The sequence below is a fragment of the Leuresthes tenuis genome, unplaced genomic scaffold, assembly GCF_036924035.1.
Source record: "Leuresthes tenuis unplaced genomic scaffold, fLeuTen1.0.hap1 SCAF_13, whole genome shotgun sequence".
In the NCBI taxonomy this organism is placed as follows: domain Eukaryota; kingdom Metazoa; phylum Chordata; class Actinopteri; order Atheriniformes; family Atherinopsidae; genus Leuresthes; species Leuresthes tenuis.
Window position 1 is genome coordinate 15169931 of NW_027325367.1, and position 26760 is coordinate 15196690.

At 40.0% G+C, this 26760-nt stretch overlaps 3 protein-coding genes and 1 long non-coding RNA gene across 4 annotated transcripts in view; 2 read left to right on the plus strand and 2 right to left on the minus strand.

Moving 5' to 3' along the window:
- coq8aa (coenzyme Q8A, genome duplicate a) overlaps positions 1-26760 on the minus strand; it is a 294959-nt gene that overhangs the window by 246501 nt on the left and 21698 nt on the right. The gene's annotated exons all lie outside the window — the stretch shown is intronic.
- On the plus strand, positions 4197-5492 carry LOC140266878 (C-C motif chemokine 4-like). Its single transcript, XM_072362002.1, has 3 exons — positions 4197-4368; positions 4731-4842; positions 5148-5492. Exons 1-3 carry the CDS (start codon positions 4284-4286, stop codon positions 5278-5280), a joined length of 330 nt encoding a protein of 109 aa, XP_072218103.1. The 5' UTR covers positions 4197-4283; the 3' UTR covers positions 5281-5492.
- Positions 9547-25252, plus strand: stum (stum, mechanosensory transduction mediator homolog). Its single transcript, XM_072362186.1, has 3 exons — positions 9547-10430; positions 18431-18613; positions 22822-25252. The coding sequence occupies exons 1-3, from the start codon at positions 10223-10225 to the stop codon at positions 22854-22856; spliced, it is 426 nt and encodes a 141-aa protein (XP_072218287.1). The 5' UTR covers positions 9547-10222; the 3' UTR covers positions 22857-25252.
- Positions 9623-26760, minus strand: part of LOC140267025 (uncharacterized) — a 123402-nt gene continuing 106264 nt past the window's right edge. The window contains exon 4 of the long non-coding RNA XR_011907186.1: positions 9623-9632. This is a non-coding gene — a long non-coding RNA (uncharacterized lncRNA). The remainder of the gene's footprint in view (positions 9633-26760) is intronic.

The window sequence follows — 26760 nt, forward strand, 5'->3', positions numbered from 1 at the left end:
AACCTAAAACACACATCCTTGTGGTGTAATTTGTTTTTAAATAAAGAATTCCTTTTAAAGCTTTTTTTTTCAATGAGAACATAAAAATGTTAAAGGATTTGATCCTGTTAATGTAAAATAAAACATTTTCGTTGTCATACTTTGACCTTGAAACGTTACTGAAGTAGGTTGTTTTTTTATCCTGGGGTAAAATTACTGGATGCTATAGCAGAACTAAAGGGCAGAAACAACCTTTTGATGTCGACATTTTACATGTTAAATAATATAAGATGTAACTTTCAACCAAATGTGTCGTAAAATGTTCCTTCGAAAAAACTGGTGTGCCGTTGTTCTGTGCTGAATGTTTCCTTATGGCGTGCTGTGGTTAAACTTTTTTCCACGTGTGTTTCGGTGTGTTATGTTGCTGCGAGGAACTCTCCAGTCATAAACCGTCGTGTCAGGGATCTTGATGTGTCTAACTCTTGGATTATTTTATCTAAATGGAAAAAAAGATTAAAAAATGTCAATGCAACTTGCGTCTAATAAAATATCACCTAAGCTTATTTCCTGTTTTAAAATGGGCTCTGTTTGTCGTGTCCAAGTTGAGTTTTACACAATTCAGACTTGTAGACAAGCTCAAACCATTCAGTAATGATAGTTTTCATCATTTTGCCTTTGTGCAACACCGTAGCTAATTTAAAATCTACTCATTTGAACTATTTCAAAGAGATTTGATAACAATATTTTGACATTTCTACCTTTTCTTTTTTTACTCAGTCACTTAATTTTACCTCACTGTACCAACGATAATATATCTCACAATAATTATATCAAATAAATATGAAAAATACTGACAAACTTCCTGTCTTGAGACAGTTTTGATTCTTCAGTTAACCTGACTGCCACTGAGGCAAATGGAGCCTGCATGTTCCCTCCACTCCCTCCCGCGGCTTGATGGGATCCAGCCACCGTAATCCATAATGCAAATATTTTACATGGGAACAAGTCTAAATAAAAAAAAACCTTACATTTACACAACAGGAGAGTCTGCGTGTGTAAAACCAATATCTTTCTTAAACTTCCTCTGTCGGATCTGTTCTCAGAATTTTCACCCATAGTTGTTCATGGTGAACATTATCAGGGGGGTGTAGGTTACAGGGTGCAGCTGGGTAAGTTTGTGGTGTTAACTTGCTGATCTGTGATTCTGGCAAGTACCACTCTCCCTTCCCACTAACCCATGAGCAGACTTTCCGTTTAACACTTTCCATCAAACCTCAGTTCACACCAGTGATGTCATGCGGGTATATTTGCCATGATTTCCCTCCAGTGTTTGACACATGTCACAGCTCCCCTCAATCATGAGTAGAAATCAGGCTTTTTAAAAATGAGCAAACTGTCTTTTTATTTTGGCAATATTTTATAACAAATGTTTTGATTTACTTCTTTTTTTTCTGATTATCAGGGCAATAAATCTTTTTTTTTTTCATTGAAGCAGCTCTTGATTTGGCATCTAGGCCCTGCTGATTGAACTCTATGTCGACAGAAATGTATCTGTGTTGGTTGTACATAGGTGAAATCTTCTCACTCGAGATGATTTTTTATTTTTTTTAAGTCTGCTTGTTTTTTACGCAACCATGCTTGTGCATTCATATTGCATTGTACCCCTGCCTCTGTTACTAACCACAGGTTTCAGTTTGACTTAGCAGAAGATGGATTTCTGTTGAAGTCAGCTTCTGGGTTTTTTTAACTTGTTGTTAGCATGCATGCTGATTGCATATTCATTATACAACACCTATTAATGACTTATTATGCAGGATGATACTCTACTTAATCATTAACTAAAGTTTTCCATCAATAATGTGAAATTACATTTGATTAGTAAATGAGGAGGTTGTTTTAGATAAATTAATAACTTGATACAGTTTGAAAAAACGCTGTTTTTATGAATCTATCAGTAACAATAGACATGATCTACTCTTATAAAAAAACACTTCTAACAACAGACTAAATTATTTGGCTTAATTGTGTAACTAATTCTGAAATACGTCATTCTAGCATCTGAATATGTGCGCCATGAGCTGCTTGTGACTCATTCGATACAAACATTTGTTCTTCACCTTGAAACCTAAAAAACAGATTAGAAATATTTTAAGGCAAAAGTTGTTGACGCATACTCCTTTGTGTGCTGCTCCTCTACCAATGAATGAGAAAAGAGACGGCATCAACAGACTTTCATTTTGCTAGAAGTAACTTAACTGTGTGTTATTTCCTGTTAGTCGCATGTAATTATCTCTTCACTAACAGCGAGGAGAGTTGTTACACGAGAACACTCCATATTCTTGAACTCATATTTAGGGAGAATGACAGCTCATGCGCCACTGTCACCATATACAGCCTCCACTAAGCAAACATAGGCAGCCTCGTGAAGAGGGCCGACTGAGGCTTAACGTCGTTACACGTGGCTGTGTTATGGCAATGGCTCACTTTTTGGTGAGACGGCTTTGGTGCAGTAACGTTTTTTAGATCTGGTTAGGTTTTGTGTTCTTGTATTCAGCTCAACAGACAATGTGGAGATGAACTCTGGGTAAAGCAATGATCTGGTTCAGCTTTAACATCTGCCGTTTTGCTTTTTCTGAGTTATCATGGGGAGACATCATGGGGACCTTTATGATTGTATGACTACTCGGCATTTTCACATTCAAGATTCGCCTATCACCCATGAGCAGCACTGGGGAGGTTGTTAAGAGAAAACGTTTTAATTAATTGCTCAGTATCTGAATATAGTCATGTGAAGAAAGGCATTATTAAAAGATTTATAATGACTAATAAAGAGAAAATAAGCCAGTAATCTGCAAGAAAGCAACATATCAGTAAATATATGTTTCTACAAGACCTATCATTGGTAAAATTAATCATCCGCATGATGACCGATGAACAGCACCATGTACAGTCTCAGAAGGGTGAGGTCACATGTAAAATAGTGACGGAAGCAAAAATGACACCTTTGCTCAGGCTTCTTGCCCGTGCTGTGAGGTACAGATGAAATGAATATGAAACTAGCAAGTTCTGGTTCAAACATGTACGGAAGAATTATTGAAATATTTGAAGTGCTAATTCAGAGCAAACACAGCAAGCGATATCATTCACTAGCGGGGCCAGACCGATATATTCACAGATCCCCATTCACTGAATGAATCGATAACTGCTGTGAGACTTTGATATTGACCTATTTTCCAAGTATGGTACGTGCTGTGGTTGAGTAGCTTGTTGAGGAAGTCTTAGAACCAAATAGGCAGACAGAAGCATCCTTGTGGCTTAGGGATTAGTCACAGACGCCCCCTGTCCACTTGTTCAAAGTATTAACCAAGAACCACAACATTACAATCTATGTCCCATCGTTTCCTGTCATTTTTGCTGTCAAATCGCAATGTTTCTTCATCCTACTATGTTGTGACAAATGAAGACATTGTTATTAGCACCTTATCGATCCTCCACGACGTGTGGAGCGTGCCATGTTAAGATCTATTTTCTAAAATCCCCTCATATTTACAAATGCTCAGTGTGAAAGGAAAAGCGCCTTCGTCACAACCATCAAAAATTACCAGCCGTGGTCAGAGCCAACAATTGTAAGGCAAATGGTTGTGGTTTTAAGACCTCCTGTCGTGAGGCACCTGAGCATCAGTGGGTTTGAAATGCGACTTCAAATACTCCTCTTTAAAAGATGCTGTTCTTAAACTTCTCTAAGCGGTCTATAAACTTTGTGATGGATAGATTTTAATCGGATTAGTCAATCAGTTCTTTAAACGGACCTGGTTTTTCAGGCACATTTTCGCACATAGGTGATAATGTGTGTTTTAAATGTTTCATTTTTTGAAATCGTGACCTCAAACAAACAAAATGTAAGTAGTAACTAGGAGGGGAGCATCAAGCCACAATGCATCTGCACACTGCATGCAGATGCTTATGCACAAATTGCACACACACACACACACACGCACGCACCCACACACACACAGGTGCCGAGGTGTCGATGTGGTGTGTTCTGTTTCAAAGAATCCGGTCTCACCCACAGCAACATGTGTCCACCCCCCTCACTCTTGTTTCCCCTTTTGAGAAGCGTTGACCACATGACCGCAGGTGATTTGAAGGCTGGCTAGTTTCAGGTTGCAATCTGCTTATTTGTCATGGAACGTTTTTTTAGTTGCAGCACAATAAAAGGGGAGATTCTGTGCAAGAAGCAGACAAAGAGACGGCAGACAACCAATTGGACAAGAAACCTGCAAGAGTGTATCAAAGCAAACAAGATGACGACGACGATGATGAAGAACCCCGTCACTCTGCTGGCCTGCATTTTGCTTTTCTCATCTCTCACCGTCCTGGCATCTGACAGTAAGCTGCTTGCATACCAATTTATTTTATTTTCATTTATTTTTCTTTACGGACAAATAGTCAGTTCCTGTAGTAATTTATCAAAAGTGTTTTGATATCTATTCCATGTTACTGTAATTTATGAACAGAAAATATATCCATAGATATATACCTATACATATATATATATATATATATATATACACAAAATATGTTCAAAAGATTCTCATAAAGGTTAGGCTACTTATGTACGTTGTTGCTTAAAGAATGCTGACAGGCCTCACCTACATTCCGCTGCGCACAATGGAAAAAAACAGAGAACATTTTGTAAGAAAAGCTTGTTTTTAATGCCAACTTAACTTTTGTCTCCATTGTGATTTCAGACACCTTTGGTCCGGATAAGTGCTGCTTTAACTTCATTGCCAACCGCCTGCCAAAGCACAAGGTGACGAGCTACAAATACACAGACAGGCTGTGTTCGATGGAAGGTGTGCTGTAAGTGTCTCTCCTCATTTTTTGCCAACCTCAGAATTAAAGGTGGAGAATCGATTCAGGGTCGTAAAATCATTCGTCTTTTATGTCTAAATACATCAAAGCAATATGAAGAGATTTATTAGCAACTGTAATTACTCTCGCTCAAAAAACTTTAAACAGAAAGAAGGTTACACTGAGTTAAGCCAATGTAAAAATGCTTATAAGTTAATGGCAGTCTATTCGACATGCTTGCACCGAATGTTCACTGTGATCAAAACGAAATTGAAGAAGCAAATTTAAAATGGCTCTGTCTATCTTTGTTTCAGCTTTACTATGAAGAAGGGCAATGAAATCTGTGCCGACCCAACTCAACAGTGGGTGAAGGACATCATTGAGACCAAAGACAGGATGCAGACAAAGAGAGGGACCACTGCCACCACCACCAGGGCATCTGAGTGACCCAGTATATGTGAACCTCTATGCTTAAAACACCCTGAGCCAAGCAAAAGAGGTGGCTTTGTCTATAGCTCTCTCTAAATTCATACGGAATATTTTTGTCGCAGATTATCGAACAATGCATGACCGTATTTCTACAACTACTTCTACTTCTTCTTTGTATTTTCCCTTTTTTTTTAAAAAAGAAATCAGAATAAAAGCTATTTTGTGGTAAATCTTGAGCTGAAATTACTGTCTGTTACAACAAGTCAAACAAAAAGAACATATCTGCATGTATATGATATCTGCCAACCATCTACCTTATTGCAAACTTTGATAGGAAAGAAATACATTCGGTCTCCTCTTTCACTTCATACAGCAGAGCATCAAAACCGATGTGGTTTCTGGTTGATGAAACCACAGGAAATTCTTATCTGTGCCACAAAGGTTAAATAGTTAACTACAAAAGAATTTTAATCGAAAACCAAGCAAAGACATTGACATCTTTAGACAAGCATCTTTTAGAAACACAATCTTTCTTTTAATCCTGTGTAAATAAGCAATCATCACAACCTCAAAAGGCCTGTATGGGTTTGTAGTTTAGTGTCTGATGCACCTGTGTGGCCAGCAGGTGTCGCTCCTCTCTCTCTTGTGCGTTCTCCAGTAATGTTTCACAGCAGTCTCCCCAGTCTGGTTTATATCTCTCTCAGTGAACTGTAGCAGAATGAGAATTGTTTAATTTAATTTTCAAGTGCACTCCTGACAATAGGAGCTCGATGAGGTCATGTTATGAGGCTCTCAGCCCCTGTGAGAGCTGGCTAGCAGGGCAAATCTGAACTAACCCCCCCCCCTTGAGTGACTGCTACTTGTGCTCAATGCTAAATAAAACACACTCTAGAAAAAAAATCGTTTTCATAACAGTCAACATAAGGTTGTGAAGTTTAACCACCAGCTTTATTTTCTTTCTTTGACATTTGAAAAATACTGACCTGAAAATCTCCCGTTTGGCAGCGATTGCGCCTCATCTGACGTCTGTGCAGTGACATCATCGCCAAGACTCCCAAGAGTATTTTTGAATTGTTTCAGACCTAGATCTTTATTTTCATGTCCTGCCACCCTAAGTGCTACTTCAAATGTATGAATACGTCTACAGTTTATGAGCGTACTATTGGTTATCTCTGCATTTGTTCACAAAAGAAGCTTTATTGACACCACGGTTGACACATGGGAGGAGATGGTTTGATTAGACTTTGGAGGACCTGCTGCATAGATTTACATAGTAATTAGGATGAAAATAGGAGAGGGATGAGGTGGCTTGAGTGCCTCCTCTTTGCAGCTGTGATGATGTTTTTGGAAACATCAAGTGAATTAACCAGAGTAAGCTAGAGTTTATCATGTCAGAGGAGACATGAAAGAGTAGCTATGTTGATGAATTTTATACGAAATCCACAGCTCATATAACTTCTGTCATGCTGGATTGCTGTGGCGAATAAGCTCATTCATGAGACCAAGAGAGGAGTCATGGAGATGTCCTTTTAAACTTACAAACAACCAAGCCAACAGACGGCACAACCAACCTGTGGTAGAAGAAAATGAGGACATAGTAGAAGCGTGCAGCCTGAGGTTTCACAGCCGCAGCTGCTGAAATGAACATGTAGATGCACAAAAGTGAGAGAAAAAGTGAGAATGCATTTGTGTAAAAATGTCCCGATAGAAGTCAAACTCCCTCCCTGACACAAGCAAAAGTATAGTCAGAATAGTGCTTGTGCAAGCGATCGTTGTGAAGGAAAAAAGTGAAGCAGATTGCTTTTTATCTGATTCATCTGCACACATACTTTGTCTCTCATAAGCACACTTATTTAATCAAATTATTTCACCGATACAGCCAGTGTTATGTAAGCCATTCCCAAGTTCAACTACGTGCATGCTCATATTCATTACTAGGATCAATTTAGAATCACCAGTGAACCTAACATGCATGTTTCTGGAAGAAGCCAAAGTCCCTAGAATGCAAACTCTACACCAAGAGATCCAAGCTGGGATTTGAACCAGGAGCAGGAAGGTGTGCTAAAACTGTGCTAAAATCCATCCGCTGTGAAAAGGTTTATCACTTTAATCTAATCTCCCTGTGTCTCTAATATTTTTTTATGATAATTGAGAATTTGAGAGGGAAATAAAAAGCTGGTTGAAATTACATGGAATAGCCCTGTAATGCAAATAATATAGACAATACACTGTTGATAAAATAGTATCATAATACTATTGTGCATCTTTTGAATTTGAAGTAGACCACATAGTTATCTGTCCTGTAAGCAAAATAGCGGCTTTACCACATTTCTAAGTGGCCTTTTTAAAATGGCTCAATAATTCATGTGATTTCTTCACTATTTGTCCCACCTTTTTTTAGCCAGCTAAATAACAGCCCCACAGCTCTAATGCTTAAGATTTCCCCATCATATAGCTTCACCTTTCACCATAAAAAAGAACAACATTAAAAATCTAGTTTTATGAAGCAGAAGTACATTTTGAAACTGTAATTTCAAAGAGGGGAAACCCTAACCCAAGACGGTCTGTAATAACATGCATTGAAAATGAATGTTTATCTATCTATTTGCCAATATATATTTGGTCTTTTTCAGCATGTGGTGAGTCACGAAAACCACGTGACGATAAATGGAGCCACAAAAACAGCAAGTCAGAGGCCTTGGACTGACAAAGCCAGCAGTGGTGGTGAGCTCAAACAATGTGTCTGTCTTCATGGAAGGTCCTGCTTTATCCTCACAATAAAAGAATGTTTGTTCATTAGAAGCTGAATAAAAACCACTCTGCTGTAACACACTTGAATGGGGAAATGTATGTGGCGTGAACAAAGAAAAGGAAAAACAGAGAAACATAAAAGCCAGTGAGAGTCAGCCAAGAGATGGAGATGAAAGGGGAGTGAAAAGAGTTTGTGAAGGCTACAGTCGCCGTGGTGATCCAGTCAGAAGTGAGGAGCACAATGGGGAGTGGGCACACACGCATGCACACAGAACACAGATGAAGACACGCACGTGTATAAATAACCAGCGTGTGATGTCAGCTTTTCCTGACAGATGGGATCAACATAAATTAAGCCTTGTGAGAACTAGTGTGTGTATGTTTGTGTGTGTTCACTGTAGTAAAGGGATGAAGACAGTCAAAGAGATGACAGGAGAGGAGAGAGCACACACAAATATATGCAGGGACTCACAATTAGAGGGTCGTTATCATGCTTGCAGGGTAATTAGACTGTAAATCACTCGTCTAATTGTTGTAATTCATCGCCATGCAAACAGGTACATTTCTTAGTTTCTTGTATACTTCTCAGAGCCTAAATGTAACTTAATGGCAATTACTATTTTACTTTTCCCTGTCACGTTGTCATGGTAATGACCATCAGCACATGCACCGCATGCCTTTGGCTGAGCAATCCAAAGGTGATTGAGTTTAGGTGTCGACATTTCTGCACTGCCTGGTACATGATAAGGCTGCCCTGCATGACCAAAAAAAAAAAGGAAGAAAATGGAAAAGGAAAAGGAATAAGACCACCTTGTGTGGCAGCCACAATCGCGTGTGTGTTTCAAAGATAAAAAGAAAATTAAAAGCAAAATTATAGGAGGTATGAGGGAAAGTAAGGAGGAGCAGGAGGGGGGAGATGGAGACAGGACCAAATACTAGAGATCGATATCTTCTGTATAATTACCTACAGCTTCCTGGGTTGCTAGGAAACGAAACCGAGATGAGAGAGGGGAAAGAGAGGACGAAGATGAGACGGACAGAGGTACTACTGCAAAGACTGGGATCAATTTCAGCTTTGGGCTGATGTGCACTGCAACTCTGGCACTTTTGTTTGAAGTTAGCTCCCGATGACAGATTGGATGTTTGTTCATAACAACCATTTGCATCAGCTGTAATAAGCTTATGATTACAAGCTGGGGACATTAGCAAAACATTTGTTCTCAATTCCATTACCTCCAGCTCACTTTTAGAAAATCTCTTGTGGTCATATGAATGTATCAGACATAATTATAATGTATTATCAGCAACCTGTAGCAAATCATTGCTGGGATGCATTAACTTTACTGACTGCTGCCATCTTGATGCTCTGAATGATACCTTGTTGAATCTGACCTCACCGAAGAGCAACATCAGATTATTGTGCTGTCCCTTTAAATGGAAGATTTAGAGGGAGGAGCAGAGGGAGAGGAGAGAGAGGGAGATGTAGTAGAAAAAGGGGACTTGTTGTGTTCACTTTCCCTTCTCTATGGAGAGGTGTGTGGGCTGAGTGGGTTAGAAGAAAGACAGAAAGAAAGAAGGAAAGAAAGAAAAAAAGAACTACAAACCTTTCCAGGATTTTTCTGACATTGAGACAATTTCAAGGAGGAACTATCACTGATTCATCATCCCTCAACGGCATGTTGCACATGGAATCCAATGACCTCTGACAGTGGGGTTATTTTCAAGGACTTAAAGGGACTTAAGTGAGGAACAGTTTTGAAGTATTCAAAGTCGTTTTCGTCTTTGAAGCAAATTTCAGCGTCTCTCATGTAAAAATGTCCGGATAAATGCTCTCCCAACACCATTGCTTCCCCTCTGTAAATGCTTAAGCCAGCACAATACTCCCTGGATAAATTGGAGCCTTTTTCAAGTTGACTTGAATTTTTCTTCCATCAGAAATTTATTGCTGCTCTCTGGACAGTTTTACCACACTTTCAGAGCGCTGATCGATGCTGTTGTTCGTTTGGTTGTGAACGTTACAAAGGCTGTGATAAGATGCCAGTTGTCGGTATGAAAAGTTGAACATTTAACTAATTCATTTTGCAATCACTGATTGATCTTTTTTTTTTGCCATCCTCTGAACCTTGTTCCTTCTTAGTTAATCTGCTTCTCAACAGTTGATTTTAGTTTTAAGACACAGGTGGCTGAGAGTAAAAAGAGAGGAAGACAGATGGCACATAAAGAGGGAGGAACAGAGCAGGGGCGCATAAAAACAGAGGATAGTTTAGGGGCCAAGGCGATGGTCGGGAGCACAGCAGGTGGAGGAGTGGTGGTGGAGGTCAGGGAGAAGAAGGGACCTCTTCGGGCTGCGATACCCACGATGCCTTTCCCTCTGGCCGTCATCTGTCTCTTCTTGAACACCTTCATACCTGGACTTGGTAAGTCAGAAATCACATTTCCCTCTTCTCATTAAAATTTTGCAAAAACTGCTGCCCTGAACTTCATGAAACTTGCTGGAGTGGTGGAACAAAAGCAAGAGCTTATTTAGATTTTCTACAAATCCCACTCACTTTCTTAGAAATTGCTCAAAAACTGGGTGCTGGCCTCGGGGGAGGGTGCCCTTTCAGTTTCAGTCATCTAGTGTTCAACCTGCATGTGCGCTTTCATTTCTGTCCTATTCAGAAACCAGATTAGCAAAGTCAAGAACCACAGAGACAAAAAGCAATGGAAAGCACGTGAGAAAAAAAGAGAATAAATGACTGTGAAACTGAAAGACCCACAGCCTTGAGAAGATTATAGTTATGACACATTCAGGTGTTTACAGGCTAAGAAAGACAGCACGAGACCCTCTTCACACTTCGTGTTAAAATAAAGTGTCCAGGTGTGAATTCACACGGCTGCTGTCTGCCAGGTGTTAATGCGCTGCAGCTGGAAATGTCAGCATGCTGGGCATAAAAGACGTGTCACAGGTGTCAGTATTTCAGGAAGCAGCGTCATCAGAGTGAACAGACTCGTTATTTGCGTCATCATCATGGGTACAAACCTTGACACTGCCTGGCGCACAATTAACTGGAGATCAGAGGATTTCTTCTTTCTGTGGTTTTGTCATACCATTCTTTTGGAGTTATCAGTGCACAGTCCTCTCATATATGTCGGCCAGTAGGTACATACACTATTTATTGGCTGGTTGTTGTCACCCACTCACATTGCTAAACATGGCAAACCCTTATTATGAAGTGTTAAGATGAAAAAGCAACAAAGTCCTCATTGGGAGGGAAGTGGCACTACTATGTGCAACACTAGTGTTTCAAGTCAAGACCAGATACAACTGCTTTTTCACTTCCTTGTTTTCATTTATTCCCTCTTGTTGTCTGAATATCACTACAACAAAGCTAGGGTTAGGCAACACCACTCCCTGGTTAGACTTAGATAAAACAACTAATTGGTAAGGTTTAGGAATCATAAATACTAGTTTGGCATTAGTAAAAGATCATGGTTTGGGTTAAAGTACATTTTCTTGTAATTTACGGCTATTTTTTACGTTCCAACATGAGAATTCAAAAACCTGCTGAACCCTCCAGCAGACACAACTTTGTGTGAAGCACAATGTGAAGCAAGACTGTGCACTGAGAACACGTGTAGGATGGTATGACAAGAACTAAATCAAATGAGCTCACAGTACGCAAGTAGAACGTATGTAGAAACACAGCTCTTGTGTCTGACCAGCTGACCTCTTGTTGATTTGGAAACTTTGAAAAAATAAAAAATAGATAAAAAAATTCCAACAGTAACTCATGGTTTCAGTTTCATGGCTTTTTTTTTGTTCAGTGGCAGCGGCCTGAGGGGCAACATTTTGACATAATGTGGTGAATCTGGTGATTGTAATGAACTTTAAAAAATCACGTTATTGGCTGAAAGTCACTCCAAAGTGGAAAAAACAGCTGTCACATGTTAGTCTCAAACACTTTCTTGCTTCTTAAATGAAAGACTCGAGAACGACAAGTGTGTTGATTTGGCAAACACTCGTGTCATATTTCCCTCTTGCAGCTTGTCCAGATATGACCTATACGATGGTATCAATGGGAGGATTTGTTATAAATCCAAATGACTGTCTGACTGCATGTATTTTGGTGCAGACAGGAACCAGATGCAGGTCATTATCAACTGTAAGGATGTCTCTGCCTGCTGCTTCCTCTTTTCCTTCTAATTCCCAGCACTTCATCCTCCACATTGTTGGATATCTGTTTTTGTATCTCACATTACATAACTTCTGGTAGCTAATGACATGCACATAAATGTTGTTCGCAGTCAGGATGGAACACCAGGCTCATGGATTTGTTCATCCTCATTTTGTTCATAACAAAGCCCCCAAAGCCGGAGTAATACTGATACTAACAAGACACATGTATTAAACAGCATCCACTGTCTCTAAACCCTATCAATGAATAAATGCATTTGAAGAAGTTTAGTTTCAACAGAATTTGGAGATCATTCTGTGGGAAATACAAAACAGCGTATGAGAAGAAGACAGAAGATGAAATATGGAGACAAATAAAAACATTTTCCAAGGGAAGGAATAATGAGACTGGTGTCTCCATAGCACTCAGAACTGAGTCCCCAAATAGCTGAAGAGTCTGTTTACTTTGGAGAGATATAATGTGTTTGTTCACTTCATCTTGTTCCTCTTATCTTTTTTTAGGCCATCGAAAAATGGTTTTCAGATCCCAAATCTCTCTTTTTCTCTTAGAGTCACACTCAGCAGCCATTTACTGTCACCCCTCTTTGTTGAATTATTGACGGCCAGAAAATGTCACAAACAATAAAAACAAAAAAGGTCAGCAAAAACCTTGACTGTTTCCCCCATTTTTGGGGGGCAGAAATGTTGGCTTAACCCATTGAAACCTGAGCCCCCGCCCTTTAAACACGGGTCTTGGCACACCTGTACGCTGTATGAGGTCTGAATGGGCTGTGCTGCCACAAATTTCAGGCGGAAAGCATCAAGGCGACGCTTCACCTCAGTATGTCTGAGCGTGTTTGGAGTGTGAGTGTGTACGTGAAGATTTGCCTGAATGCCTTGACATTTCGTTGAATAGCTGCGGCTAGTTGCCATGACAACAATGACTGAAATGTGCACACATGTGTGTCTCAGCCGTTTGGTTCTAATTGACTGAGACTGAAAACAGAGTCTTGTCCTATTCAACCTGCAGCCAAAATAAAAACTGGGGATGTGTAATTGAATTTGGACACGGGCCAGGGCTGAGCTCCATCTCCTGCAGATGTTCATGAGCAGGTGCAACCAATCAGCAAAGTCGGCTCACAATGTTTTATGAAACAGCACCTGGTGTGATGGTGTTGTTTCGTGGAAAATCAGCCTCCCTTTACAAGCTCACTGAAACTTAAAATATTCAGTTTGATGTATATGTCAGATATGGCAAAGGCACCTTGTGGCTGTAAAACAGTGTGAAATGGCTTGCCAAGCTTGGTTCTTTCCAAATATGTCAAAAACGGCGTGAAAAAAGATCAGCAAAGTTTACCTCAAAACCTTTTATTTATGGTTTGTTAAATGTGCCAAAAAAAAACTCTGCTGTCATAGTCAGATCATTTGACAAACACCACACATAGTTCTGTGTATCTTTTTGTGACAGTTTAAATATTGCATCTGATGCAGTGAAGATTTTTACATGGACTTTTTAATTCACAAAGGGTTTTTTCCTCTTGAAGGTGCAAGATATCTGTTTTCACTCGTTCTCTCAAGTTAAACGCAATGGACACACTTTACACACTCTCCTGCCACACTTCAGTTTTCTCACACCGTTTAAAACAAATGGAAAGCTTAAAAACCGTAAAAGAGGAGACCGGCATCACTAATGTTGCCAGATTTAGCTGCTTTTTCAAACCACTATTTGCAACTTTTTTTCAAACCAGAAGTCACATGTTTGTGTGAGCATGTGTGAGACTGAAGTGATACTGGAGCTTTTAGTAATAGGGACCCTTTCTAAGTTGAATGTCTCAGTTTATATGTTCACACATGGTATATACAGATAATGCATGGATTTGGAGGCTGTAGAGCATGAGCAAAAGCTTGTATCTATGTATTGTTTGTCATTTAATTTTTTTCTGCAGAGTCGGACCACCCATCCAAATAGAATATCCACTGTCTGTCCTTGGTAAAAAAAAAAAACAGAGACAAGACAAATCCGGAACATTTTTTTTTGTTAGGAGTTGGCAGGTGAAGTGGATAGAGTGCTTTGAAGGACTCTGAGTTTGCTGGAGCTGTGACAGGGATAAATTCAATGTCACCTAATGCATCTTTTGCTGTTGAGTAATATGCAAAACTTGTACATTTTCAGTAACTTACACAACACTGCCTCACAGCAGGCTTTGATTTCTAGTTCTTTGTCCTCCTTCCCTTGTGTTTCTCTCCCTTAATGTCTGCTTCTCTTTTTGTCTTTGACACTCTTACACTCCATCATTAACCTCCCACACTACCAGTGGGTGCTGTGTGGCGTTCTCTGTGTAATTATAGTAATAAGTCTGGCTAATATCTAGGCACACATACATAGACACACACGCACAAGCACTCTCTCACAATGTCCCACATGTGACATACAAAAGGATCCAAAAGCTTTTCACACGTGAAGGATTGTCAAGAGTAGACTGCTCTCACGGAGAATTGGAAGATTTATTAAAGCCGTTGTCAAAGCAGGGACTGGTTGAACACAAGTTTAGTTCTAATTCAACGGCAGAGATTTGCACATGATGAACAGATAAATAGGTTTTTTTTTCCTTATTAACTAATACATGATTTTTTTCAGTAGAAATAGAATTCAACTGCTTGGCCACCTTGACATTATTTGCAAAGCAGAATGAATTAAAGAAGTACACGCAATCAGACACTAGATGACGTTAAGTAGAAGTCAGTCCTACACTAACAATGCTCATCACAGATAATTACCATCCAGCTTTTTGTCTTTCGGCTCACTGTGTTTGATGTGCAAGTTTCTGCTACATCAGGCAGCGGTTTTCTAGCTTTAAAAATCATGTATTGAATCCTGTAGCTTTGGACTAAGATAACCTCTTCTCACATACACATATGTTTTCCACACAAGGGAAGCAATTTGATTTTGGGATTTATTTTGTTTAGTGGAAAATTAAGTCATAACTGCTCTTTGATTTTTTTTTTTTATGGACCAAACTTTAAAGTGAAAATAAAGAGAATAACTATCAGCTGCATCCCCAGAGAATGTGTCTGCTGAGCATGTTGCCAGGCACCAACTGCTCCATCCAACTGTTAAGAGGAGGCAGCGCATGTAACTGGTACCTGACAGAGTGAACAGAAGTTGGAAGTCACACAGAAAAAAAGAAAAAAGAAAGTAAGCAGACCGCAGAAATCCTGTTTTGCATGCCACTGTTCAGATGGAAGTGATGCGTAACCGTTTAGTTCGCTGTCAGTCATGGCTCATGTCTGGTGGTGGGCAGCTCCACCAGCAGCCGGAGCATCTGCTCGTGGGCGTGGCCCCCCACAACCTGAAAATGTCTCTGTCTGATCAAATCAAGTTGGCTCTGGGTGGAATCTCAGTTTAGGCCACTGCTGCTCATTTATGTGAAAAGCTTTTAAATGACAGTCGGACAAAAACTCGAAAGGAAAACGGCTATACGTGCTTGTTTCATCTCTCCACATCAATTCCACTTGTAAATGTTGAGATTGGAGGGAGATGGGGGGTTGCTCATAATCTGGGGATTGTGTTTATCACTCAGGATTAAGTAAATATTCATTCTAGTTTGTCAGGCCACAGGGGACAAACTGAGTAGATCTTAGACATCTATGTTTGAATGTCAGAGCTCTCAGCATTTATCTCATCCTCAAATAGTTTCTAGGGAAGGGAGGTACAAACTCAGGGAACATTTAACACCAGTTTGACATACCTCAAACAAAGAGTGAGTAGCTGACTTGCATTCTGCCCTTCTTGACCAATCACCTGACCCATCAGAGCAGACTGGAAACAGTAGTGCTTTCCTGAAATATTAAAGAACACTTCTGTGGCGGCTGTGGCTCAGAGATGTTGATCTCGCCCCATGCGGAGGGAAGGATTTGGAGTATTCAATCCTTTGCATGCGATCATAACCTCAGAGATCCCAAAATGTCGCGGTGTAACGCCATCTGGTTGAAAATCAACTCAAGCTGGGAGGAACTGACAAAAACTGATTTAATCACATCGAGGACAAAGCGGCAGAAACTATAAAGAACTAAAAAGCACAGAAAATAGCTGCACAGGATTATTGAAATGATTCTATTCTAATACTAAGTTCCACTCAACCACAAAGCAGATCTGTGCCCAATTTGACTTCTGTCATTTCCACAGCAGAGCTGAAGCTAAAGGAACAGCAGCAGTAAAGCAGCAAGGCTGCAGAACCACCAACAAGCCCTGAGTGTGTATGATATGAAGAAATTATGTATAAATGTGTATGTGAAGGGTTGACTGTGACTTGTAGTATTAAGGTGCTTTGAGTAGTCAACAAGATTAAAAAAAACTTAATAAAGTAAATACAGTCCATTTGCCTTTTGCATGTAAATATATATTATAGGTGATCCTCACAATAAAATGGTTAACCTGTAAATTACCATAGCTATGGCCCTTTAGAAAATCTCCAACTTGATATTATTACTATATTGAACAGTGATATTGTAAGATTTCAGACCTATCTTAGTTTCAGGGGAGAAGAACGTACATTGAGTAAAAATGGCCTCTGGTCCCAAACTCCATCAGCTTGCCGCAGTGATTGAAGGCTGCATTTCAAAGAGCAACAGGTGCGCTGTTTGTCTCCTGCATGAAAATGACACATTTTGGATGGTGCTATCATCTTGTAAGAACTGAAAAGAATAGACCCATAAAGCTTACAGATTTACATTGCAGATGTTATGTTTATTGAAACCATGGTGAGATACCAAAGTAAGCTGGTAAACAGCAAAAAAGACACATATATCGGCCATTAAATGAAAATACAAAGAGGATCAGTCACATTTTTATGTACATTATCTATGCTATTGCTAAGCAAATGTTGTCATGGAAACATTGAGTAATAAAATAATCTAATTTGTGCAAAGTGAGACTTACATGTGCTCCAGTGTGTGACTCATGAACAGCACACACACACGGAGAGCATTTATTCTGCAATAAACAGTGACTGGGAAGGTCTCCAGATAACAGGATAGGGAGTGGTACTGAATTTAATTCAGTCAGACACGCACACAGAGATGAACCTGTCTCAGCTCAGTAACAGAGGACATGAGCACAGAGGGTCAATATATATGTGGCTTTTCTGTGCATGGAGACGCAATGCTGCAGTAGTACAAACTTACTCATTAATGCTGAGTTGATGATGTGAAATAACACAATGTAGATCAAACGAACTGCATTCACTGTCCTGTCCATGACAGAGAGAGGAATGGAACAGAGCAATCCACACTTAATGCTTCCATAGAAACGAAGAAGGTAAGTAGCCGTGAGGTACTGCTCAAATCGAATGCACTTGATTGACTGATCTTCAGCAAGTGTGAGCACCAAATCAGAAGCTTTGGCAGTTTGTCGGTCTGGAGCATTCCAAATGCAATATCAGCAAGGATCCCAGTGGAAATCTTCCCAGCGTAACTCACCATCACACTATATGTTTACTATGATAAATTCAGTGTTAGCTCCAGGCCTGCAGGTGCTCAGCGCAGTAGTTTGTTTTCAGTGCACTGGGAGCAATTTAAGTAGGACTTGTGCAAATGAAGTTGAAACATGCTCAGATGGTACATATGTGTGTGTGTTGATCTCAAAATGTCAAGGGCTCTGCTGGCTTGGACTTAGTGGTGTGTGGGTGTTCTGTGAAATTATAGGAACCATTTAGGGTTGAAGTTTTTGTCAGGAGGATAATTGCAAAGAACTGTTGAAGGTTGGTTTCAAACAGCATGAAAAATGGTTCATGTTTTTCCATCAGACTTTGTGCTCTATGTTAATTTGCTGATGCATGAGCTAATGAGAGGCTATCATGGTAAATTATGAAGGAGAAAATCGTGAAGATCACAGGCTGCACATCAGGAACACAAAAAAGACAAAAGACAAAAGACAAAAAGTGCACATTTAGCTCAAGAAACTGCTTTGAAACACTGTAATTTCTCTGTGAAATGTTTTCATTAGGGACACGCACATCTCCTCTGGTTTATTTGACTTTTACTGGACTTTTATTGTTTGGTGTTTGCTTCACTGGAGATTAACCAGAGTGGAAAACTACTTCAGAAGCCTTTAATCATGTTAGGATGTAACCATCACAGAGTGAAGTACACTGACATGCGAGCACATTAAGCGTTGCATTGCGGCCGTTAATGATCCTTTTTCAATAAACTGTGACGTTTTTGTTTAAGGTAACAGGATGTTTTGCTAATTATGTCCTTCAGGTACTTTCATCTCAGCATTCGCAGTGCTGTGTGGCGCTCGCTGTGAGCTGATCTCTCAGAGAGGCGTTTGCTGTGTGTTCTGGCTCAACGTGGCAGCAGCCTTCATCCAGATACTGACGGCTGTTATCATGGTGGGATGGATCATGAGCATCTTCTGGGGAATGGACATGGTCATCCTGGCAAGTCAGTAATGATCTATCTGCATTTATCTTTACTCTTTTCTATCTCTCCACTTTTCCTTGAATAGAATTATGGTGCTTGTCTTTGTACGGCATGAAAACCATGACACATGTAAAAGCCAGCAGACATTGACACTGATACTGGTGTGATGTCAGGTTATGACTAACAGAAATAGGCCAGTATAACTGAACACATTTTCCTTTCTAGGACCATTATGCGATTTGTCTTACGTGATAGCAAAAAATATGTTATTTTCTTAAGTGAAAGACCAGCATGGACTCATTATCCTGACTGCAGTCCATTAACTTCAATTAAGTGCACCAAATGCATCTCAAAGTGATATTCCAGTTTAGTTTTTTTTCAAAGTGGTTGTGTATGAAGTACTTATGAGCAGTCAGAGTCTTACCTGCAGTAGGCAGCAGTCAACACACTCGGACAGGTGGAGCTAAGCTGAGAGCTACTCAGAGGGGAACCACAGAAGAGTGAATTTTCGTCATTCATGTGAACGCTACATATTGTTATCAGTCACATCAGACAGTTGTTTGCTTTGGCCACCAGCCGCATTGGATTCACAATTCTCTGCCCGACATATCCTGCAGCTAATTCTGTTGGTCTAATTTAAAAAATAGCCATCGACAGGAAATTTAAAATGACTGAGAAGCCTGGAAAAGTGAAAACACTTAAAGTCTTGGTAATCTTTGCAAAAGACTTTGGCCAGCACTAAGCTATTCAACAAGTTTGACTCATCTCTTGGCCAACTGAGCTGTTGCCATCCTCTGTCAACACGGGTGCTCTTCAGTGGAGGAAATAATGACAAAGTAAACAACTGTCTGATGCAAAGCTTAGACTGCCTCAGCTTTGCATCAGAATATCCACAATATAGCCGTCTGAATTGTTTTAGATGTCCCTTTTCTGATAGGCTGTCAACTTTGCTCGGCTGTCCAAATTCCTCTTTGATTCTCCAAACTTCAGAGCACTTTGACAGACAAGACACTGACTGCATCAAAGTACTTCACACAAGCCGGCTACAAAAAGAAAAACAGAATATCTCTTCAAGTATGCATATATTTTTCTCTACGTATATCTTTTTGAATGAAATGGAAACACTTCTTAATGCCACACATGTTCAGTAGAAACCAGAGGGCTGGGGCAGCTCGGAAAGAAATAAGAGACTATTTATTTTGTTGTTAGTTTTAGTCTTATTCTTGGAAATCTATAAAAGAAAGAACAATAAGGATAGCCCTGCTCTTCAAGCCTTTTCTTGCAAAGGATGCCTTTGATAACTTCAGATGGCCCATATGTAGTAGAGGTTCTACATATCATTCTAGCGGAAGCATGGGATTTAAGAAAGACAGAAAAATGTAAAGGTTGAGTTGGAGAGATTGGATGATTTGACCTCTTTCTCTGTCAAAATATGTGTTCTCCTCTGGGAAAGATGCATGAACAAGTGCTGTCCCTTTCTCTCTCACACACACACATAGAGTCATCATTCCCCCCTTGTGCCATGGCAGCCTTTGACTCACCACAGCCCTGTCTCCTTTGGGAGTACGCATGAGTGTGCATAAGTGAGGTAGCTGCTGCCTGTGTGCAACCACATGCCTCCAAGACTGTGTGTGCTTGCCGCGTGTACAGTAAAGTAATCGTCTCTGTGGGATTGGCAGCCTCCACACCCCTGTTGTGCTTTTGTTCACTGCTCCCCACTGTTTGTCAGGCCCCTAGCCTCGTGTCCTCTTCAACTGTTAGTGTTAAAATCTACGCTCCTGTTCGCTGCAGCAGTCTGTTGAATATACTCAGTTTTTTTCTCGTCCGCACTGCTTCTCAAAGTGATTTCATGCATGCAGTTTGGTTAGAAGAGCAATTCTTATCCAACCACTCATTACCAAAACACATGTCTCGGAAGCATGTCTTGGGAGTTTATGCTCTTTTGCAGCTGCTCCCTCTTTCATCCTTTGTGTCTTAAAATGAATCACACTGGAAACGTGGGATATTTGTCAGTCTTTGCCCTCCTTTCATTTTCTTTTCATGCAACCTTCCATGACCGTCTCCACAAACACATCTCTCTCCGTTTTCTCTTTCTTCATCTATCTAATGATGAGGTATTATGTCCCACCTACTGATCATCCTCCATCTGCCTCTCTCTATCTAATGATTGTTCCTATCTCATCTCACCATATCCTTGTTTCCCCTCCTTCTACCTCTCATGTTATTCCTCCCACTCCATGTCTGCTCACCCAGTCTCCCTCTGTACTTGAATCAACTTTCCCCATTCCTGCCTGCCTCTTTTTTCATTGATCCAGCACACCAGGATTGTGTGACTGCAGTTGTGTTAATTTGGTCTATGTCAAAAACTGCGGTCAGATCATATTTTATCGACCATCCACCTGTTTTGTGGTACATTAATGCAGTTCACTGTGCGCAGGAAACTAAATTAAGCAAATCAAAGCTAACCATGTCTTATCTCTTCTCTCTTTTCTCACTCCCTGCCCTCCTTCATGAAAGTTTCTGATGGTAGGTATTTATTTTTTCCTTCACTTCAGTAGTCCGTCATTGATTTCAGAACTAATTTTCAGTTACTTGTATTTAGTAACCCCAAACACATTATTTCCCAGGCTTCAAAACACACAAAAAACTTTTCACTTATCTTTCGGGGTCATACAGAAATAACAGCTATGTTTGGTATTCTCATAAAGACAACCCAATAATTATGAGTTCATGCAACAAATGTCATTCTCGAACCTGGGAATGGCAATATGAAAACTCATTCTGCAGGGATGCACCTTACTGAGTCCACATAAATCAGGTTGAACAGTCATTTTGGTCAGGGGTAGGCAAAGAAAACCTCATCATTTGGTTTGAAATACTTTGAAATAGCGTTAGCCACATGTTAGAACCCACATTTCTGCCTCCTGTAACACGATTTGCCTCCAGTCTCTGCAACAATGAGAACACCAGCCGGCCATGTGAGAGGAAATATGACACCACTGGGTCCTGACTAAAGACTATACATAAAAGATGGACAAAACCTTTGGGTCTGAAACAACAAGTCCTCCACCTGAAAGGGTCATATAAGCCACTTGTTTTTAAGCCATTAATATGCCTCTTTTTAACGTCCTTTAAAGTAATGCCCCTACAAGTGGCAGAAGGAAAATACGACGATTTGAGCGTTTCCAAATCAGAGCAGAAGTAATTTTCATTGTCTTATGTATAAGAAACCACAAAGTATAAGATAGAATTGGTCCTTTAGATTGGGGACTAATGCGTTACGTCTCATGCAAACTGAGGTAAGTGAGTTCACAGCCACAAATTGTCTTTAGTATCGTATGATGTTCATTCTGTTAGTTATGGTTTAGTTAGAGTCAAATTTTACATCAATCAGGACAACCTTGTGATAAGTGAGTAATTGTTCAGTTTCCGAAAACCGACCAAAGTGCAACACTTAAGGCTACAAAACGATAGCCTCGTTAACTAATCGGTGACTTGTTGGTTATGTCCATCTTTTATATGCAGATGATGGTCCAGTTGCAAGATATTTGTCAGAAACTGCAGCCATTTGAGAAACAATGGGACATACTCTTTAAACTTTCAAGCAACAATTCAAATGTCACAGCTGATTAAAATAAAGAGGACATTGTGAAGTTTCCAGCGAGGCCTAATAGCCTCAATGAAAGAAAGTTTCATTCAGTCGTGGAGCCCAACTCAAGTCTCCCACCATGACATACACCTTGCTCGACAGCACTTCCTTTTACCTTTGTCACTGTACTAATGGCGCTGTGCCTTTAAGCTGTCATCGCAGTGCTTATTTCTGTGCTGCACGTCTGAACCCACTGCTCGCCAAAAGCTAAGCTGCTGCCTGCTGCCTGCTGCCACTGACAGCATTTCACTGTTTCACCCACCATCCACCTGTGGTCTCTGACTGTAGTCTCGTCACAGTTGAGACTGTCCCAGCTGGGTTGAACTATTTCATTTTTAGACCAATCTTTAGAAATTTTGGCTCCTCAGTGGGAGATTTCTAATATATGTGAACCCATAACATAAGCCAAGCTAGTAGTGCTTGCCACTTTAGGGAAGCTACGGTAATGACTAAATTTACTAGTCAATACTTGCTGTAGCAATAGCTCTTAATAACTCTGCACTGAGTACCTGGAACAATTAACTCCACAACCTGATAAAGATATTGACTTATTTTCCCCCTGTGATCTCTCTTTCGCCAGGATGTAGAGACCAGGGTGTTCCTCAAGATGTCTGAGAGAAGTTGTTGATGTATCGCATGAATAGCTTGACCTGCTCAACTGCCCTGAAGCCAAACAGCAACCTTTATCTTCGTAATGATCCGAAGCTGACAACAGAGAGAGAGGCAAAGGCATGATGAAGAAGAATGACATGAACCGAGTGACTGCTATGAAGTAAAAAAAAAAATCTTTGATTGCTGGCTGCTGGTTGGTCAACACCAGACCGCATTTGTGTTTACACTTTAAAGGAAATAAAAGAGAGGGGGGGGGGACTTAAACTGTACAGTTTAAGAAAACTGTGTATTTTTATTTTGTTGAGTATCGTAACAGTGATTTTTTTTAAACTCTTTTTGTTTCATATTTTGTTTGCCAAACACCACGAAAAACTGCAAAAACGTGTTTCCAACGTGAGAGGATTCGTTTGCAACGTGTTTGCATTAGTTCCTGATTGAATTAGGCTGTCAGTTTGTAAATGTTGGACCTTTTGTTTCGCACGTTTGAAGAAATAGAATATTACTTCAGAAAATGCTCACATCGCATTGCAGCAGAGTAGGTTTTCAGTTTCAGTTCAAAGCAGGGTATCAGTGTGCAAGTTTCTGTTAGATGTGATCGGTTTTACATGGAAAGGTTTGCTGTCACCTGGTCTTTATGTTGTTTCGTGGACTACAGTATCAGCCTCTAGTTTGTCTTTGTGACCTTTTCACTCCAGTTAGTAACACTGCCACCATCCTGCTGCCCTGAAATGGTTCTTTCTGTGTGCAGGGTACTCCCACTTTTTGCCATGAAAAGTAACGTTTAACTAGGAACAGTTGCTTTTCTTAGCATGTCACATTACTCAGTTCTTGATTCATTTTCATACCTCTTAAATGTGTAACCCAGTGCCAAAGGGATTTTACACATTGAATTCAAGCTTGGAATCTAATTAACAGCTCTCAATATATCAGTTCGGCACTCTGGTCATGACCCCGTCTGTCACATTAAGACAAAAAATTTGTCACAGTTGAGTTATTCAGGTTTGTGACTAAAGTCAGCAATTCTGATTAGCAGCCCAGTGTTCCATTACATTAAATAAAACAAGTGTTCTGTGTCATGTATAGAGCCAAATGTGAGTGTTCACAGTTTCTATATATTCATGTGAGCTTGGTTGTGTGTGAATTTTATGATGGATCGTGTGCAATATTAGAGATGGAGCGTGGAGAATATGTGCTATGGCCCCAGCTCAAGTATGTAAAAGGCTATAAAGCAAAAACATGAGAAATACCTAAACAGTTCTCAGTCCTCTGCATGAGAGTTGCCTTGGAATAGTTGGTCCATATAAGGGCTTTCCCATGATACCCAATCAGTGTTCTCAAGCAGCGCATCGCTGGCCCATTTCCATGAAAAATATCCACCGGGTTCAGAGGTCGAAGAGCCCAAAACAAGTGAGAGTGGCTGAGCAAATAAATCTAAATTGAATTACTCCTAAGCTGGGCTGTTTTCACTCCCGGTGGAAACATTTTTCATGGAAATCATTCACGTTTTGAATGATCCTGCCAAACTGAACCAACAGCATAACCTCCTTGTTGAAAATGAATACCAGACTTGGGTTAAATGGGAAATTAGTGAACAAAATCAAAAACACTGCACCTGTATTTGCAGCCGCTAAGTACTTTTCTTATGAAAGGGCCAAAAAATGAGCTTCAACAGAAGGATCAAATTGCAGTAAATGTTGGGTTTGATGGGTGAATAAATCAGCCCTGGAGAAATTATAAGGCAAATGATTCTTATATGTACTGGTTGTTATTGGTGTAACCCCCCCCCCCAGTGTCCACCGATTGCTGTTTTTCACTCCACAATGTCTGCTGTTGCAGTCATAGCAAGAATATGTGTTGAAGTGCAACGATGTAGATTTAGAGGCAACGTTTCGTGTTATATAGTCATGGAGATATGGAGATAGATGCTTTTATTCAGATGATGTATGGTGTCATTTTTATGGCTATGACAAAAAACATTATAGCTACTAAATATTTCCACTATAAACAGTTAATTTTGGATCCTTCTCTGTAACAGTATGATGCTGCTTATGAATACAGAAATGCTGAAATTGATTTTTATTTGAGTGTGAGACAGAAAATGGGAAATATTCATGGTAAGATTGGTTGTGCCGCTACTGAATTTATGTGAATGATTCATCCTGTAATTTGACCCCCGGCTTTGTTTAATTTTGTACCGCTGATGTTTCATTTTGACTTTTGTATGAATTTTTGTAGCTTTTAGATATCTTCATTATCTTAGCCAAATGCCTTTTCAATAATACTACTGTATTCTGGATGAGTTGTGCATATGCGGTGCCATGTTTGTGTGTGAGAATAAAGATGATGGCAGTGATGATGATAATACCTGTAATGGTGACAACTTCCAATGCCTTACAATTGATTAATGGTCTCCCATTTGTTCGTCTTTACTTCGTCTAGGTTTAAGTTAAGTTTATACATCCAGATCTGATATATGGAGCCCCTGAAATGCCACTGGGGACATTTTTTTAAACTTTTGTTGAAAAAAAAGTCACTCATTTGGAATTCTGGGGCTCCGTGTCTTGTTTTCAGATAAAGCAGCAACAGGGGACATTAATCCTTCTTAGCCGTCTTTTACGAGCAATAATTCCTTATAACACAGGTGTTTGTCAACGTATCGTGACACTTCATCCCCATGCTGAAGTAAAGCTTTGTTAAAGATTCTTTATCCATTCCTGTCACCAAGGTACCGAGCCCCTGAATCCCTGGAAGCTTCTCTTTTATCAAAAGACAATATGATAATGATTTAATATGTCACCAATCGCACTTCAGGGGCTCCGTAGAACAACTATTATTCGGACACTTTCTTATAATGTGTATTACAGAGAATATTGAGCAGTTGTAATGTGTATTTCTGATGATGATACTGCGCTAGTTCTTTCATCGTAGAGTGAGCAGTAGAATTTCTTTTTGCATACGTATCTTTGGTGTCAAATAAACAAAATAACAGACATATGCACTCACACCCACCCACACACACACACCCACACAAATCTAACTTCTTATTCAGTAGTTCTACTGTAGCTTTTTTATGTGATGACTTGCAGAGTTGAATTTGAGTTATATAGCGAGAGCAAAATTTTACTCTTTTTGGTTGGCAGTACTGGGTTTAATGGGAACCAGCACTCGTCCTTATTATCAAGGGCAATCATGTTGTTCTTAAATGTACTCCAATGAGGTACTAGTGCACTTCCCCATTATTCCCACTTTAAACCAGAAGGGTTTCAGATTTAATGCCCTGTTCATCTACAGATCCATGCTCTGAGCCACGAGAGGCAGAAGCAGGCTGGTTACTCAGAGAATCTGCTGTCACTGTTTTGCATGCAGTGACATTACAAGTGGCATTTTTGCTCATACATACAGTACATTCACATTTAATGCAAATAAATGAGGTGTGACTTAACATCTGACATCATGAATAAACATGTACCTGTTTGCTACCGAATGTGCTGCTGATCATGAAGTGACAGCTGTTAGTACTGTCACTCTGCCCCCCCCAAATGAACCATTGTTAACCTGACTAACTTATTTTAAGCGATTGACCAGAATGTATTTACCTATGCTAATTATGTATGCAGAAAAATGGGTTGAAACGTTTCAAGAGACTGGGAAATTTCCTGCTGATTCTTCATGTGGCTCGATCCAAAGTCTCCAGCAGTCTTCACCCCTCCCCCCTCTTCCATCATGTGAAACTCTTAATGGAATGAAATACAGGACATTGTTTGCTTTATCAGTTCGGTACAGCAATGTCATTTAGTCGTTCATATCCTGCATTCTTCATTCAGACATTCCCATGAACGTGACGGAAAGAGCCACGGTGACGGCACATAATGTCACTTTTCCAACATGTCGTATCACCGTAACAATT